Source organism: Phyllostomus discolor, chromosome 11 (genome assembly GCF_004126475.2).
Source record: "Phyllostomus discolor isolate MPI-MPIP mPhyDis1 chromosome 11, mPhyDis1.pri.v3, whole genome shotgun sequence".
Classification (NCBI taxonomy): domain Eukaryota; kingdom Metazoa; phylum Chordata; class Mammalia; order Chiroptera; family Phyllostomidae; genus Phyllostomus; species Phyllostomus discolor.
Genome location: NC_040913.2, coordinates 20,193,258 through 20,209,215, shown reverse-complemented (window position 1 = coordinate 20,209,215; position 15,958 = coordinate 20,193,258). Strand labels below are relative to the sequence as shown.

Below are 15,958 nucleotides of genomic sequence, written 5' to 3'. Positions count from 1 at the left end.
AAAACCATCCAGTTACATGTAAGGTTAAAAAACAGTGGCACTGTTTAAAAAGTAGTTTTAGCATAATGAAGCCATAATAAAATATTATGAAAAGTATTTGTAACACTGAACTAAGTACTAGATTATACTTACTCAGGAAAAAAACTATTAACTTATAAAGGTCATTAGGCTGTACTCAAGCAAAAATCAACATGCTTTTGTTAAAAGTCATGTTAATTACTACTAATACCCAGAAGAAGTAGTCAACATGGCACACAGGTAAAAAGATTAAAGTAGGAGCTTTTCATCTTCCCCTTTCCTATAAAGGCACAATCATCATATTATTATTTATAAGCAGTGTCCCTTCTTCTTTTAGGATTTATCATGAAAAGAATTTAAAGCTGCCTAGTTAAAAGATCACCACTACTTGTACTTTAATTATCTTATCACTCCTCTTCAGGACCAATAAACTTTGACTCAGCATCTAGCAAAAGATAAGTCTAAAGAATGAGAGAGAAATGTGATGAACTAGTATAAGGAGATACTTTCAGAGGACTAATACAACAATAGTTAATAAAAATCTACTTCTCAAACAATGACACATATGATATTTTCAGGAGGTGTTAAATTATTCAAAAACATAACATAAAAAGTTAAAAGTAAGAATAATCAGTATAAATTCATCAAAGCATTAATTTTATTACACATAATAATGGAAGAATATTCTCTCTACTGAGGTATGTGCATTAATTCATATACGAGGTCTGTCCAGAAGGTATACAGCCACGTAATATGGAAAATAGAGACATTTATTGAAGAAGATGCAAGATACAAGAAATATTGTACACAGGACAATGGTGCCTCAGTCCCTTTCAAAGTAGGCATCTTGGAACCTCACACAGTTCTCCCAATCACCATCAACTGCCCTGTCCTGTTTTCCTGTGTCTCATCAATGGTCTGAAATCTCCTCCCTTTCAAAGGTGATTTTAGTTTTGGGAAAAGCCAGAAGTCGCAGGATGCCAAATCTGGGCTTTAGGGAGGCTGAGTCACCTGCATGATTTGATGGTTTGCCAAAAAACTCTGCACAAGATATAATGCACAAGCAGCATGTTGTTGTGATGAAGCTGCCAATCACCAGCTGCCCACAGCTGCAGCCTTCTGAATCATCTGAATAGTTTCCAGGGAGGAATGTTTAGGCTTAACAAAAAATTTGATGCGTATCCATTGCTCTACTCATCCAGTCATTTTGAATGTGATGGCCACACAGTACACATGTTTACTCAAGTGCATCTACTGCCCCTGCTGACTAGTAGAGTGAAGTTGTCATTGTTCACACATGTGCATTCCAGTCCACTCTCCATGGCTTCCCGGTTACATTGATGTTGTGCAAACCATTCTCGTTATATTAACAATGGCTGGACTTTTTCTGGACAGGCCTCATATATTACATAAACATTTCTTAAGCACTTATTTTGTACACCTTGTTACAGGAGATATAATGATATACTAGATCATGTTCTCTAAGAGTTTATAATATAACAGAGTAAATGAGCCTTGTATATAATTCTTACCCAGTACAGACCTCTGTAATAGTATTTATTATATTATAGTTTAACTGACTATTTTGTTTTCATTTTCACAATTAACTGTGGTCTCTTATGGTCTCTTTATGGAGAGCTTGTCTTAACATTGATATCTCCCATTACTAACCTAGTACCTGGCACGTAACAGATATTTGTTTAATTACTCTCTCAGCTGGGTACTAAAAAACATTGCAACTCAGAAATGTATTTTCCAGACAAGGGTCAAATCTTGCAGGCAAGTCAGTTGCAATTCTGATTACCATTTGCAAGCTTTCTGAAAAATATAAATATTACTGAGAAGTCAAAATAACTAGTAGAGCTATCTTTAAAGAAGCTATCTAACATCCTAGCAGACTGGATTACAGCTAATATCACAAAAATGCTTGTACAGTTTTAATTAAATGCACTAAGCAATAAAAATGTTCAATCTGATATAGTTTATTTTCCTGGAATACATCAGAAAATAAACCCATGTTGTCCAATTTTTCCATCTGCTTATATAATTGCAGGAAATAAACCTGAAGTCAAATGTAAGTGCAGAACATGGGGCTCTATTCTCAGGTGAATGCGAGACTACTACACCCTATCAGTCTTTAAGATTGCTTACTCTACAACTACCAATCCTGACATTTCATTATTCAAAATAAAAGTGCTACAAAGATGACATTTTTGGCTAGGGTTTATTTATATAAGTAAGATTTCTATAGCAATAAAGTACTGATCCTTGCCAAAAACAGTAAGTCTACTTACTGAACAAGTTTCTGAGTTGTCTCTCTGGTAAGTTTAAGTTGTAATAATAAACATATGACAATAGGCAACTCAGGTAGGCTGCCCAGGAACACAGCACCAGCTGGTTTTTCAAAAACAGTAAGTCATACCCAAAAACATGTTGGTCATACTGATCGTGAGAAGAGAATTACCCATCTGTCTAAGTCAACCACTGTGGATTCTCACTAATTATCTGTAGCTTAAAGTTCTGTAGATTTCTTTTTAATGAGGGAGAAAACTAATTCATTTCCAAAATAGTAACATGTATTCAATATGCAACAAAAATCACCCTCAAGTTTTCCAATCATATTTAGTTTTGAATTATTAAGCAGAGGAACAAAACATGTTGTGAAATAAGTTTTTTTTCTGAGGTTTGGCTGAGAGTTTTTTATCACATGTATGAACCTTAAAATTGCACTTTACACTTAGAAGCTCGTCTTATAGTCGATGAGAACATACTCTACTTCCTGCTCCCTCAATATTAGAAAGAAAAAAGTAAGCAGGGGTGTCCAACCCACAGCCCATGGGCCACATGAGGCCCAGGATGGATATGTATGCAGCCCAACACAAAATCATACATTTAGTTAAAACATTATGAGATTTTCTTGTTTTCATTAGTGTTTGTGTGTTTAATGTATGGCACAGAGACACCAAAAGGTCAGGTACCCCTGGATAAAAGGAAAACTATATAGTACTTCAAATACAGTATGATTTCATTTATGCAGACATATATTTTAATGTGTATATATAAAAATGTTCACAGTGGGTATTTTTTGGTTAATAGGGTTTTAAAAATAACTTCGAACTTTTAATTCATATTTCCTCTTTATCAAAAAGTTCTGCATTTTTCAAATTATCTACAATGAATATGCACTGCCCCTATAATTAGTAAAATTAATAAATGTAACTTTTAAATGCAATAGTTCATTATAATAATCAGATAACACAATAAGGTTTGATACTTTCAATAATAAACCATAACTACCAAAGAACACGTCCTTCCACTTCAGAAAAGAATCCTTTGTACACTTACTGAATTTTATCTTTACTGTTGCTTTCAAATAATTAAATCCTGAAGGCTCTCTGTTACAACGGAAAGAACACAAAATCGAAACAACTGTCTGATATGTCCAGTACAATGTCACTGCTGGGAACAGGGAGATAACAACATACTTGGCCAAAGAAAAATGACCTAATGAGACTTTCAAGTTTTATTTTGCTCTCTTCAACTCATATATTTCCAAAAGTAATTTTATTATTTCACTAACAAGTGTGAACATAAAAAGTTTAATTGCATCACACTTAGATTTAATAATTAACTCTCTGCCATTAGAACAAGTTCTTGTATTAGTTCTAACATTGATACTTTCAAAATATGTTTTAAAAAGCTCAAGAGGAAAACAAACATAGACTTACATATTACTATAGAGTAAATTGCACTGTTTTTAACAATTTTTATACCAAGTAAATATTTGGTAGAGACAACCTTTACAAATAAAAAATGAATAAAAATGCAGAAAGGACAGGAGAGGCAGTCAGGATGCTACAGGTTAGGGCACGGGTCGGGAGTGGCTCAGTGTATGTTTCTGGCAGCCATTTGCAGGACATAAAGGACTGACTGACACAATAGAAAAATGGATGAGGTCTTTAGGGTTTAAGGTGCCTGGAGTGTCATAGATGTCAGAATTGAGGCACACAGAGGTCAAGTAACTTCCCCAGACTCACACAGCTAGTATTTTTAATGGTGAGTGCTTGGACCCAGGCAGTCTGACTCCACTACTACTGTTCTCAATGAGTGTACCCTTTTTCCTGATGGGTCAGTACTTGATGAAAAACTGTATTATTTGGGCTATCTGATTTTCTTTGAAAGCCCCTTTGACTCTCCATCTTTTGACACTATCTACCATACTTAAAAATGCTGCCTTAAGACCTTGGCCAGTGTGGCTCAGTTGGTTGGAGCATCATCCCATAAACCAAAAGGCTGGGTTCGATCCCTGGTCAGGGCACATACCTAGGTTGAGGGTCCCATCCCCAGTCAGGGCATCTGCAGGAGGCAACCAATTGATCTTTCTTTTTCCCATCAATGTTTCTCTCTCTCTCTCTCTCCCCCTCTTTCTCCCCTCCTCTCTCTCTAAAAGCAATGGAAAAAAAAATGTCCTTGGGTGAGAATGAAAAACAAAATGCTGTCTTAAGAATGCCTGATATTTTATTTCTTTAATACTCAGTAAAACCAGTCTAAGAATTGGTTGTTTTCGACTGTGCAGTATCTTTTCATTTAACCAATTATTGGCTCTGTTAGCACTCCAGTTATAAAGTTGCATAGAGCTCTCCTGGTCTGCTGTAGATCTATTTTTACTCCTAAGCCATGTTATTTTTAGTACACAATCTTATGAAAAGCAAAGTATTTTAGCAATGCAAATATGTGTTATAACACCGGTTGGTTATGTACCTAAGTGAATTTTAGTGACTTACCTTTGGAAGCTTGATAGGGGGTTCTTTGGATTCTTCCTCTTCATCACTATCTGACTCTCCACTCTGCACAGAGTTCTTAGATGCAGCTGCCAAGGATATTTCCTTTTTCTGCCATTCCAGAACACAATGACGTACATTGCAATAAATATTAAAGGCAGAAGGATTGCTATGTAGTTTGATATCAGGTATGATTACTGTATTTTCCAAGTTTTCAAACTGAAAAACAAGATAAAATATTTCAATTTCATATTCCTTTCCATCATCAATTCTCATTTTAAATAAAAAATGGAAGATTAGAACTAGACATGCTAGATGACTTGCAGAAGCTACATAATTTGCAGCGCAAAGGCAATGTCAGTCTTCTGATTCAACTTACAGCACCCTCTCTATTGTACCATACTTTGCCGCTTTCTGAGTAACAGCAATAACCAATCTGACGAGGGCTGGAAAGGTGCAGGCAAAGTAGTGAACAAAAATACCCTTTTACCCCATGACAGGAATGGAGCCGACACAACTTAACTGATACAGTATCAAACGATATTAATTTGGGGCTTTCGGAAGGGATACCAAAATGTATTGTTGAGTCTTCTACAAATGTGAATTACATTCTGATTTCTTTGAAAAATAGACAAAGGGATTTAAACATCTACCAGAGCTAAAAAGAAAACCCTCAATTTTAGCCAATTCTTTGAATTTCATTCTCATTCAAATAATGGTAATGCTAAGAAAATTGCAGATTATGAACACAGGTGTTCCTCAACTTCTTTCTTAGCTGTCAGTCTTGGTAAATACTAAAAATCATATGCTTAGGAATTTAATTGTTAAAACTAAGTAATGTTTGTCTTGTCCCAGCATTTTATTCATCAGACAACAACACTTTTATATAAATATTTAAATTATAAATTTACAGAACTCTTTTAAGATATTCTACAAATCCAAATTCCAACAATTAGTATATCTCAAGGAGTATCCAAGAAAAATAAAATGACACCTGAAGTACCGAAAACAGGACATGGTCTCAAAAAATTCTACCCTTCTTCCATCAATAAGTAGGAAAAAACAGAATACTCTTTATTACATAAAAAATGTACTAAAGTTACTTTACATATAATATGTGACTATGTCCTCTAGAGATATTTTTTTAAAAAATATTAGTAAAAATTTATAAAAGTAAACCCAAATCCAACAATATATAAAAAGATAACTGATCATAATCAAACCAAAAACAAGGCTGGCTCAACATTGGAAAAGCAGTGTAGTTTCTCCATATCAACAAAAATAAGGTAAAAACACATTAAGATATTGTAAATAAAGACAGAAAAGGCATCTGACACAAATCAAATACCCATTCATGATAAAAAGTCTAAGTAATTAGAAACAATTTCTAAAACTTGACAAAGGGTATCTATGAAATACTAAAGCTAACAAAAGTAAAAAACAATGCTTACCAGTTAAGACTGCAAACAAGGCAAAGATATCTATTCTAAGCAATTTAACATTGTACTAGACAGGCAAGTGCAGCAAGCCAAGAAAAAGAAATAAAAAGTACAGTTAGAAAGAAAGAATCTACAAAACAAATTCCTTTATTTGCGCAACATGTAAAGAATCTTAGAAAGTCTGCAAAAAAAAAAAAAGCCACTAGAAATAAGGTATAGATTTAGCAAAGTCACAGGATACCAGAGTTATAGATAAAAAGGAGTAATATATTGTGTTGGCCAAAAAGTCCACTTAGTTTTTTCCATAAAATATAAGACACATCTTCATTTTCATCAATAACTTTATTGACGTGGTTACTTTGAGTATATCCGCTACCTCCTGCTATTGGCTTCCAGAGGGTAGAGGCCAGGGGTGCTGCTAAACATCTTCCAATGCATAAAACAGGCTCACAGTAAAGAATTATTTGGCCAAAATGTCATGAGTACCAAGAAACTTTGCAAACCACTTTTGACACATTCGATCAGTCACAATCTCCTTCTTCATACACTTCACAAATCTTTTTTTGCATTCCAGTTGCACTTTTACCTTTCTTGAAATAACAAAGCATAATACACTAAAAAACTTAAGTTTGATGCAGTCCCATTTGTTTACATTTTCTTTTTTTCCCCCTTGCCTGGTGAAATATATCCAATAAAAAATTTCTACAAGTAATATCCAAGATTTTGCTGCTAGTGTTTTCTTCTAGGGTTTTTATCATTTCAGGTCTAACATTTAAGTCTTTGATCCATTCTGAATTTATTCTTGTGTATGGTGTAAGAAGGTGGTCTAGTTTTATTTTCCGCATGTATCTGTCCAATTCTCCCAACACCTTTTGTTATATAAACTCTCTTTAGCCCACTGTATGTGCATGCTTTATCAAATATTAATTGACTATAAGGGTGTGGGCTTTCTGAGCTCTCTGTTCTGTCCCACTGATATACCATATTTTTCACACTATAAGACACACACCCCCAAATTTGGGAGGAATGATGGTTGTTAATGCTGCTGTTGAGTTCTGTTTACATTTACATTGGTGAAATATTATGTTATTTATGTTATTAAATAATTTACCACATTTTTTGCTTCAAAATTTTTTTCTTATTTTCCTCCTCTAACACTTAGGTGCATTTTATGGTCCAAAAATATGGTATGTGTCTGTTTTTATGCCAGTGCCATGCTGTTTTGACCATCAACAAAATAAAAAGGCAACCCGTAGAATGGGAGAACATATTTGCCGATACATCTGATAAGGGGTTAACATCCAAAATGTGTAAAGTAGTTCCAAAGAAAACAAACAAACAAAAAAAAAACAAAGGAAAAATGGGCAAAGGACCTGAATAGACACTCCTCCAAAGAGGACATATAGATGGCCAATAGACATATGAAAAGATGTTCAATGTCACTTATCATCAGAGAAATGCAAATTAAAACCACAATGAGATACCATCTCACACCTGTCAGAATGGCTATCATCAATAAATCAACAAACAACAAGTCCTGGCCAGGATGTGGACAAAAGAGAACCCTTGGGCACTACTGGTGGGAATGCAGACTGGTGCAGACTGGTGCAGCCACTGTGGAAAGCAGTATAGAGATACCTCAAAAAATTAAAAATGGATCTGCCTTTGACCCAGCAATCCCACTTCTGGGAATATATATGAAAGATCCTAAAACACAAAAGAAACAAAGCACCCCTATGTTCATTGCAGCATTATTTATAATCACCAAGATACAGAAGCAGCCGAAGTGTCTATCAATAAGTGAGTGGATAAAACAACTATGGGATATTTATACAATGGAATGCTACTCAGCCATGAAAAAGAAAATTTTACCCTTTGCAACAGTATGGATGGACCTGGAGAACATTATGCTAAGTGAACTAAGCCAGTCACAGAAAGGCAAATACCATATGATTTCACTCATATGTGGAATCTAATGAACAAACTGAACTAAAAAGCAAAACAGAGACAGACTCATAGATGGAGAGCAAATGAAAGCTAGTGTAGGAGTTTTAGGAGGCAGAAGGATTGAGCAAAAATGAAAAAGGACTCATGGACACAGACAACAGTGTGGTGATTGCTGGGGGGAAAGGAGTTAAGGGGACCTACTGGCAATGGAAAAAATATAATAAAGATTAAATAAAAAATAAAATCATGATATGATGATTTTAAAAAAGCATAATATGCCAAAAATGTTGCATATCTTCTTCCACATTCAATATTTAAATAGCTGCACAAAAATTTACCAATTGTTTAAGTATTTTTAAAATGCTGCTATGACAGCTGTCACAATACAATCTAACAAAATTGTTTTCAATGAAGTTAAAGACAACTAAGCGCTACTAGCACTGCAGAATGGAAAAAACTAAACAAACTTTTCGGCCAACCCACTACCTATATATACTAGAAGTGAACAGTTGAAAATATAATTTTAAAAATAATAGCGTTAAAGTTAGAATCTGGAAGAAAATGTCTGCAAGCCACTGATCTGACAAAGGACTAGCACCTAGAATATACAAAAAAAATTTCACAGCTCAGTGGTAAAAAAACAAACAAGTAATCCAGTTAAAAAATGGTCAAAAGTCATTAACAGACATGTCGCTGAAGAAGATATACAGAAGTCAAATAAGCACATGAAAAAAGATTCAATATCATGAATCATTAGGAAAATGTAAATTAAAACAAAATGAGAGGATATATATATAAGTGTATATATAGTTATATATGTATATATCTTACATACCTATCAGATTGGTTAGAATAAAAAATAGTGACACCAAATGCTGGTGAGACTGTGAAGAAATTGGATCTCTCATACATTACTGATAGGAATGTAAAATGATACAGCCACTCTGGAAAAAAGTATGGCAGTTTCTTACAAAATTAAACATGTGTTTACAGTACTATACAACAACTGCATTCTTGGGCACTTATACCAAAGAAGTGAAAACTTATGTCATACAGAAACCAACACATGAATATTCACAACAGCTTTATTCGAAGTAACCAAAAGCTGGAAACAACTGAGATGTTCTTTAGGGGCTGAATGGTTAAACTAACTGGTATATCCATACCAAAGAATGTTTATTCAGCAAAAAAAGAGAGAAGGGTACAAACTATTGCTATTTGTACCGATGTGGACGAATCTCAAGGAATTGTGCTGCGTGGAAAAAAGCCAACCTCTGAAGTTGCATACTGCATGATTTCAGGATGGAGAACAGCGTGGTGGCTGCCAGAGGCCCGGGCGGGGGAGGGTGGAGGACGTCTATGGCTACAGGAGTGGCACAGAGGATCCTGGTGACGGATGGGACTGTTCCATATACTGACTGTCATAGTGGTCACACAGACCCATGTATGATAAAACTGCACAGAACTACACATACACACATATAAACGAGTACAGGTAAAGTAAAACTGGTGAAATCTGAATAAGATCAGTAGGTTCGATCCTGGTTGTGATGTTGTATGTGATATACTGTGTGTTTACTATGCAAGACCTCACTAATGAGAGAAAATGTGTGATGGGTAAGTCAAGACTTCTCTGTATTATTTTAACAACTGCATTCATATAGCAATCATCTCAAAATTTAAAACAAACAATTTTAAAATAACAGTATTTATAACATCAAAAACATAAAATAATTACAGTTAAATTTAGTAAAATTATCCACTGAAAACCAAAATAATGCTGCTGAGAAAAATTAAAGGAGACAAATAAATGGGGAGACAAATCATGTTCATTGATAGAAGATTCAGTTTCAGTAAAATGGACATTATTCCTCAAATCTATAGATTCAATTCAATCCCAATAGAAATTCCAGATTTTCTTTTTTAAAATGGAAATTTACAAGCTGATTTTAAAATATATAGAAACATAAAGGATCTAAAGCTATTAAAACAATTATTTTTCTTAAAAGGCTAAAGTTGAAAGACATATGACTTGATTTCCAAACTTTTATAATGCAGTAGGGTATTGGTATAAAGACAGATATATAAGTCAACTATACACAGTAAACTCCAATAATAGACCCAAACAAATGTGGTCAACTGATTTTTTACAAAAATGACAAAACAATTCAACAGTAAAAGATAAATCTTTTTGAGAAATGATGCTGGATCGACTGAATACTAATGTGGGAGAAATGAACATCAATCCTTATCCCGTACCATATATAAAGATTAACTTGAAATGGGAGGGGGCAGTAACCAGAACCAGAGGAAAACGCTCGTGGAGTCGGCGAGAACTGGCAGCCAAGATGAAGGTGAAGACGCTGCTGAGCCGGAACCTGGACAATTATGTCCGCAAACCAAGTTGGATTTACAGAGTTCCAAGAAACTGTGATCCAACCTTACAACCTTTTGAGACCCCACAAGAATAAATAAGCGCTCTAAGTGCTACCAAACTGGAACATGTATTTGCAAAACCATTCCTTGCTTCTCTGGATGGTCAGGGATAGAGTCAACTGCTTGGCAAAGCATCCAAAGAGCCTGGCTACTGTCCTTTCTGGAGCATGTGATGGAGCAGTTAGAATTTGGAACTTGACCAAATGAAACTGTATCCATACAATACAAGCATAGGAGCGTTTTGTATGAGGAATATGTACTTGTTTTTGTGGGAACTCTTTTTTTACTGTTGGTGATAACAAAATGGTGAGTCCATGGAGAATGGATGCACCAGGCTTTGGAGAAGAGGAAGAACCACTGCATACATTATTAGGAAAGGCAGTGTATATAGGAATTGAACAGCACTGGAAAGAAGCTATTTTTGCCACATGTGAACAGCAAGCAGAATTTGGAACCAGCCCTATATGTTCAATGACCTGGGGATTTGACAGTATGAGTAGTGTTACATTTAACCCAATTGAGACATTTCTCTTGGGAAGCTGTGCTTCTGACAGGAATACAGTACTATATGATATGAGACAAGCTACACCTCTGAAAAGATCATCTTAGATATGAGAACAAATACAAGTTGTTGGAGCCTTATGAAAGCATTCATTTTTCTGCAGCAAATGAAGGTGACAACTTACATACTTTTGACACGCGTGCACTGGACACCCCTGTAACTGCACATGGATGACGTGTCTGTGGTGCTAGACGTGGATTACTCTCCCACTGGGAAGGAGTTCATGTCCACTCATTTCGATAAACCTACTCAAATCTCTTATGTGGACAAAAGTAGAAGCAGCGAAGTATATCACACAAAGAGAATGCAACATGTTATCTGTATGAAATGGACTTCTGACAGCAAGTACATGATGTGTAGATCTGATGAACATTTGTCTATGGAAAGCTAATGCTTCCGAAAAAGTAGGTGTGTTTACATCATGAGAAAAGGCAGCCGAAGATTATAACCTGAAGTTGAAAGAGAAATTTCAGCAGCATCCTCATATAAAACGTATCGCTCATCACCAACATCTACCAAAATCTACCTACTGTCCGATTCAAGAACAGAGCATCATGAAAGAAGCTCAGACAAAAGGAAGTGAATCATCTCAAACACAGCAAGCTCAGATCTGTGCCGACTGTGTCGGAAAAGAAGAAATACATAGAGGCAGTTGTGAAATATTTGGTGTATTCCTACCAATACTTTCGTATAATTATTTATGTTTTGATTTGCAAACTCTACAAATAAAAATATAGTTAATCCTTTAACAACATGGGTTTGAACTGGCCAGATTCACTTAAATACTGCATTTTTTTTCAATAAATATAGAGCTGGCTCTTCGTACTCCTGGGTTGTGTGTCTACAGATTGAACCAACATTGGACCAAAACAGTATTTTCTATCAAAGGTTGGAAATCCATGAATGCAGGGGGCCAACTGGAGTTATACGGATTTTGAAGTGCTCAGTGGGTGGGCACTCCTAACCCCCACATTCTTCAAGGGTCAGCTGTACTGGCTCTAGTACAATAGCTTTGTATCGCATGTGTAAACCTTTACTGTTGTTCATACTACCCTCAAAAATTATCTTTAAAAGGTGGCCTAGTTGATAAGACTGTCCAACATTTTATCCTTAATCTATTTTCTTATTCCACTGAAGTATACAGAGTATTTGTAAACTTATTTTTATTATTAGAAACTACAAATGTACTTTAGCTCTGACCTATTATTATAAACACTATACAGTTAAATTGACATATAAGACCAAACATCTCTTGTGTTACCTTTAATGTTACTTTGAGTAATTATTGCAATGATTCTTCCTAGAATTTCACACAACATGTAGAAGCGTTATATCAGTACATTTTTCAATTGAATGTATTTTCTGTGCCTTATATTTGACTTTTTGAGACTTTAAAGATGATCAGCTTGCATTTATATAACTTTCATAAATGATAATTTATGGTCAAGCAGCAATGATAAAACATCATTTTTCTCAACAACAAGTTTAAGTGGATTACAGACCTAAATATAACAGCTAAAACTATAAAATCTCTAAAAGGAAATCTTTGTGACCTTATGGTAAAGATTTCTTGAGACACAAAATGCACAAATCATATTGAAAAATCAATTGATATTCATAAAACTTAAAAACTTCTGCTCTTCTAAAGCACTATATAAAAAAAGCAAGCCACAGAACAAGAGAAATTATATGCAATGCAGACATCTGACAAAGAACTTGTACCTACAATATATAAAAGCTCTGACAATTCAATAATAAGACAATTACAAAAAAGAGATGCAAAATCTAACAGGCATTACATAATAGAAATACAAATGGGTAAAGGCACATAAAAAGATGTTTACATCATTAGTCATTAGAGAAAAGCAAGTTAAAGATGTTTACACTATCAGTAATACCCTTATATACTTATTTGGGTGACTAAAATTTTAAAAGCTAATAATACTGTACGTTTACAAAGATACAAAGTGACTGGATTTTTTCCATATAATACTAGTAGAGCAGTAAAATGTAGTAATCGCTTTGAAAAACAGTTTTCACAGTTGCTTTAAAAAGTTAAACATTCATCTACCACGTTACCTCTGAGGAAAGAGATCATACTGCAGGTATGATTGCTTATTCCTTGTATTTCTCCACAGGAACCATGACTGACCCTTGGTCAACCCTTGGGAATGTGGCCTTTAGTGTTTTCTTTATGTTAGTTTAGTTACTGATTTCCAGCTGTTACATACAGCTGGAAAAATGGACCATGCTTACTGGCTTGTTTGATTGCTTCATATAAATATCAAGATTAAACCTGTTTCAATCTGTGATATACTATGTGATATCACTTGAATTTCACTCGTCATGGCTGGTTGCACAGCAGGATATGTCTACATGGCCAGAACCCCCTAAAAAGTCTCAGATCCTGACTCAAATGAGCTTTCCTGGGTGGGAGCATTCCACACCTGTCTCTGTCCTCACTGCCCGAGAGAGAGCACGTCCAAGGAAGAACTAGGAAACCTACACCGTAACTCCCGAGACACCTTCAAAACATTTCTTTTTCCTGAGCCTGCTATGCACTGCCTTTTGTGTACTACATCTTAGTCATCAGTATAAACTACTTTTGAGTCTCATGAGTCTTCTGGCAACTCATTAAAGGAAACACTGCCTAATTATTCTACTCCTAGTAATTTACCCCCTCACCCCAAAATTAAAACATATATCCACACAAAGACCACATAAATATTCACAGAAGCTGTATCTGCAATGGACATAAACTGGAAACAACACAAAAATGTCCAGTGGGTGAATGGATTAACAAATCAAGACATATCCATAAGAGGGAATACTAATTAGCAAAAAATGGATTAAACTGTTAATATGCACAACTATGTGGACATGATTCAAAGCCACTATGCTGATATCTGTGGTTGACTAGAGACAGGGCTATAGGGGAGAGATGTAATGCAGCAGAGGATGAGGAAATCCTTGGGGTGATGGAAATTTTCTGAACCTTGATTTATCCTTCAAAACTCACCCAATTATACACTTTAAATCCTTGTCTTGGGTTCTGCTATTAAGGATACTGACCTAAGACAGACCTGTTAGGTAGCAGGGTACTGAAGAAGTTTCCTATATAATAGATTATATTTCTCTAGTAGGAAAGTGACGGCATTTGCTGGAGGGTGGGATTAATCAAAAGTTTGAGGAGAGTGGCAAAGTTTTGAAATGAGAGACCTATATGACCAGAAAAAATAAGGACAGGCTGACTATAAAAAGTCCATTTGAATGTGTACAGATATCATTTAGCTCTTTTTAAACTCCCTTTCACAGCTGATGGTACTCACCTGCACGGAAAGAGAAAAGAGGTGGATTCATATCCATTTTGTAAGATGAGTCCAACAAATATACATGGAGGAAAGGAAGGTGTGGTAGGCAGAACAACAGTCTGCAAAAATATATGACTCCTAATCCCTGGAACCTGTGAATATGTTACCTCACATGGCAAAAGGGACCCTATAGATATGATTACATTAAATCTGGAGATGGGGAGATTTATCTGGATTATCTGTGCAGGCCCACGTAGTCACAACGGTCCTTATAAACGAAAGAGGGTGCCAGGACAGTCAGAGAAGGACAAAGTGTTCGAGTGGCGCAGCATAAGAAGACTTAACCAGCAACTGCTGCTTTGACTATGGAAGTGGGCACAACCCAGGAGATGCAAGCAGCCTCTAGAGGCTGGAAAAGGCAAAAACACGAATTCTCTCCTAGAGACTCCAGAAGGAATAAAGACGAACTGACATCTTGATTTTAGCCCAATGAGATCCATTTTGAAATTCAGACTTGCAGAACTATAAGATAATTTGTGTTGTGTTAAGCCATCAAGTTTGTGTAATTTGTTACAGCAGCCACAGAGAACTAATACAGTAGATTAAGCAAGAGTTTTTCTAAAAAGACTGTGGTATCTAAGAAGAATAAGAAGGAAATTGAATGAAGGTGATGCCTAACAGAGGGGGAGAAAAGAGGGGTCATGACAGAAAGGAAAAAGGAGACAGTGTAGCATAGCTAAATGGCTTTTTTAGTTTTGATGAAAAGAAATGCTTGTTTTTAACTAATATGGGAATAAAGCCCTTGGCATTTTTTAAATAACTTTTTAAAAAACAGGTGGATGAAAAATAGTCCAAAAACAATGAGAGGGCAAGAAGACTAACAAAATTTTACTGTTTTACATGCTTATCATGAGCAGGAAATGTTTTTTATTCATCTTTCTATCCCAAATACCTAGCATAGTCAGCATGTAATTGTTTGAAGGCTAAAAGAATGCATGTTTTTATATCACTCTTATCACAAACTGCTCCTTTAAAGCAGATCGCAGATATAAAGCCTGAGGCCTAGGTAAGACAGCTGAACTACTAAGGGCACAAAGAAACAGAATTTAAAGGGACAAAAGACCCGTCTTCCCACCTCATCCTGGCAATCGTATGCCACCACTTTTAGGAAAATCACCAAATAAAACCTTAAAAGAACTTAAAAAGATCTTCAAGAATCCCATACTGTGATTCTGCACATAACTCCAAAAAAGTGGAAAGGGGGTAGAGGTTGGAAATCTAAATGAGTACATATTTGTTAAAAGTTTTTATATATGGTAAGTATATAAAAAATGCTCTCTACTTCCCATCCTCTACCTGAAAGCAGAAGTTATAAGAGGTGATATAGTGAAAATAATATAATTTATCTGACCACCCAGCAATATTGTCCTGAGGGTAACCACCCCTCTCCCATTCATAAGGGTG

The 15,958-nt window shown here is 35.4% G+C and overlaps 1 protein-coding gene and 1 pseudogene across 13 annotated transcripts in view; one reads left to right on the top strand and one right to left on the bottom strand.

Moving 5' to 3' along the window:
• The window catches only part of MYCBP2 (MYC binding protein 2), a 262,494-nt gene that overhangs the window by 213,428 nt on the left and 33,108 nt on the right, over window positions 1-15,958 (bottom strand). For all 13 annotated transcript variants that reach the window (XM_036011264.1, XM_036011258.1, XM_036011257.1 and 10 more), the window contains exon 3: window positions 4,803-5,018. In XM_036011264.1, the coding sequence (XP_035867157.1) occupies window positions 4,803-5,018 (216 nt within the window). The remainder of the gene's footprint in view (window positions 1-4,802; window positions 5,019-15,958) is intronic.
• Window positions 8,642-12,659, top strand: LOC118497323 (annotated as a pseudogene).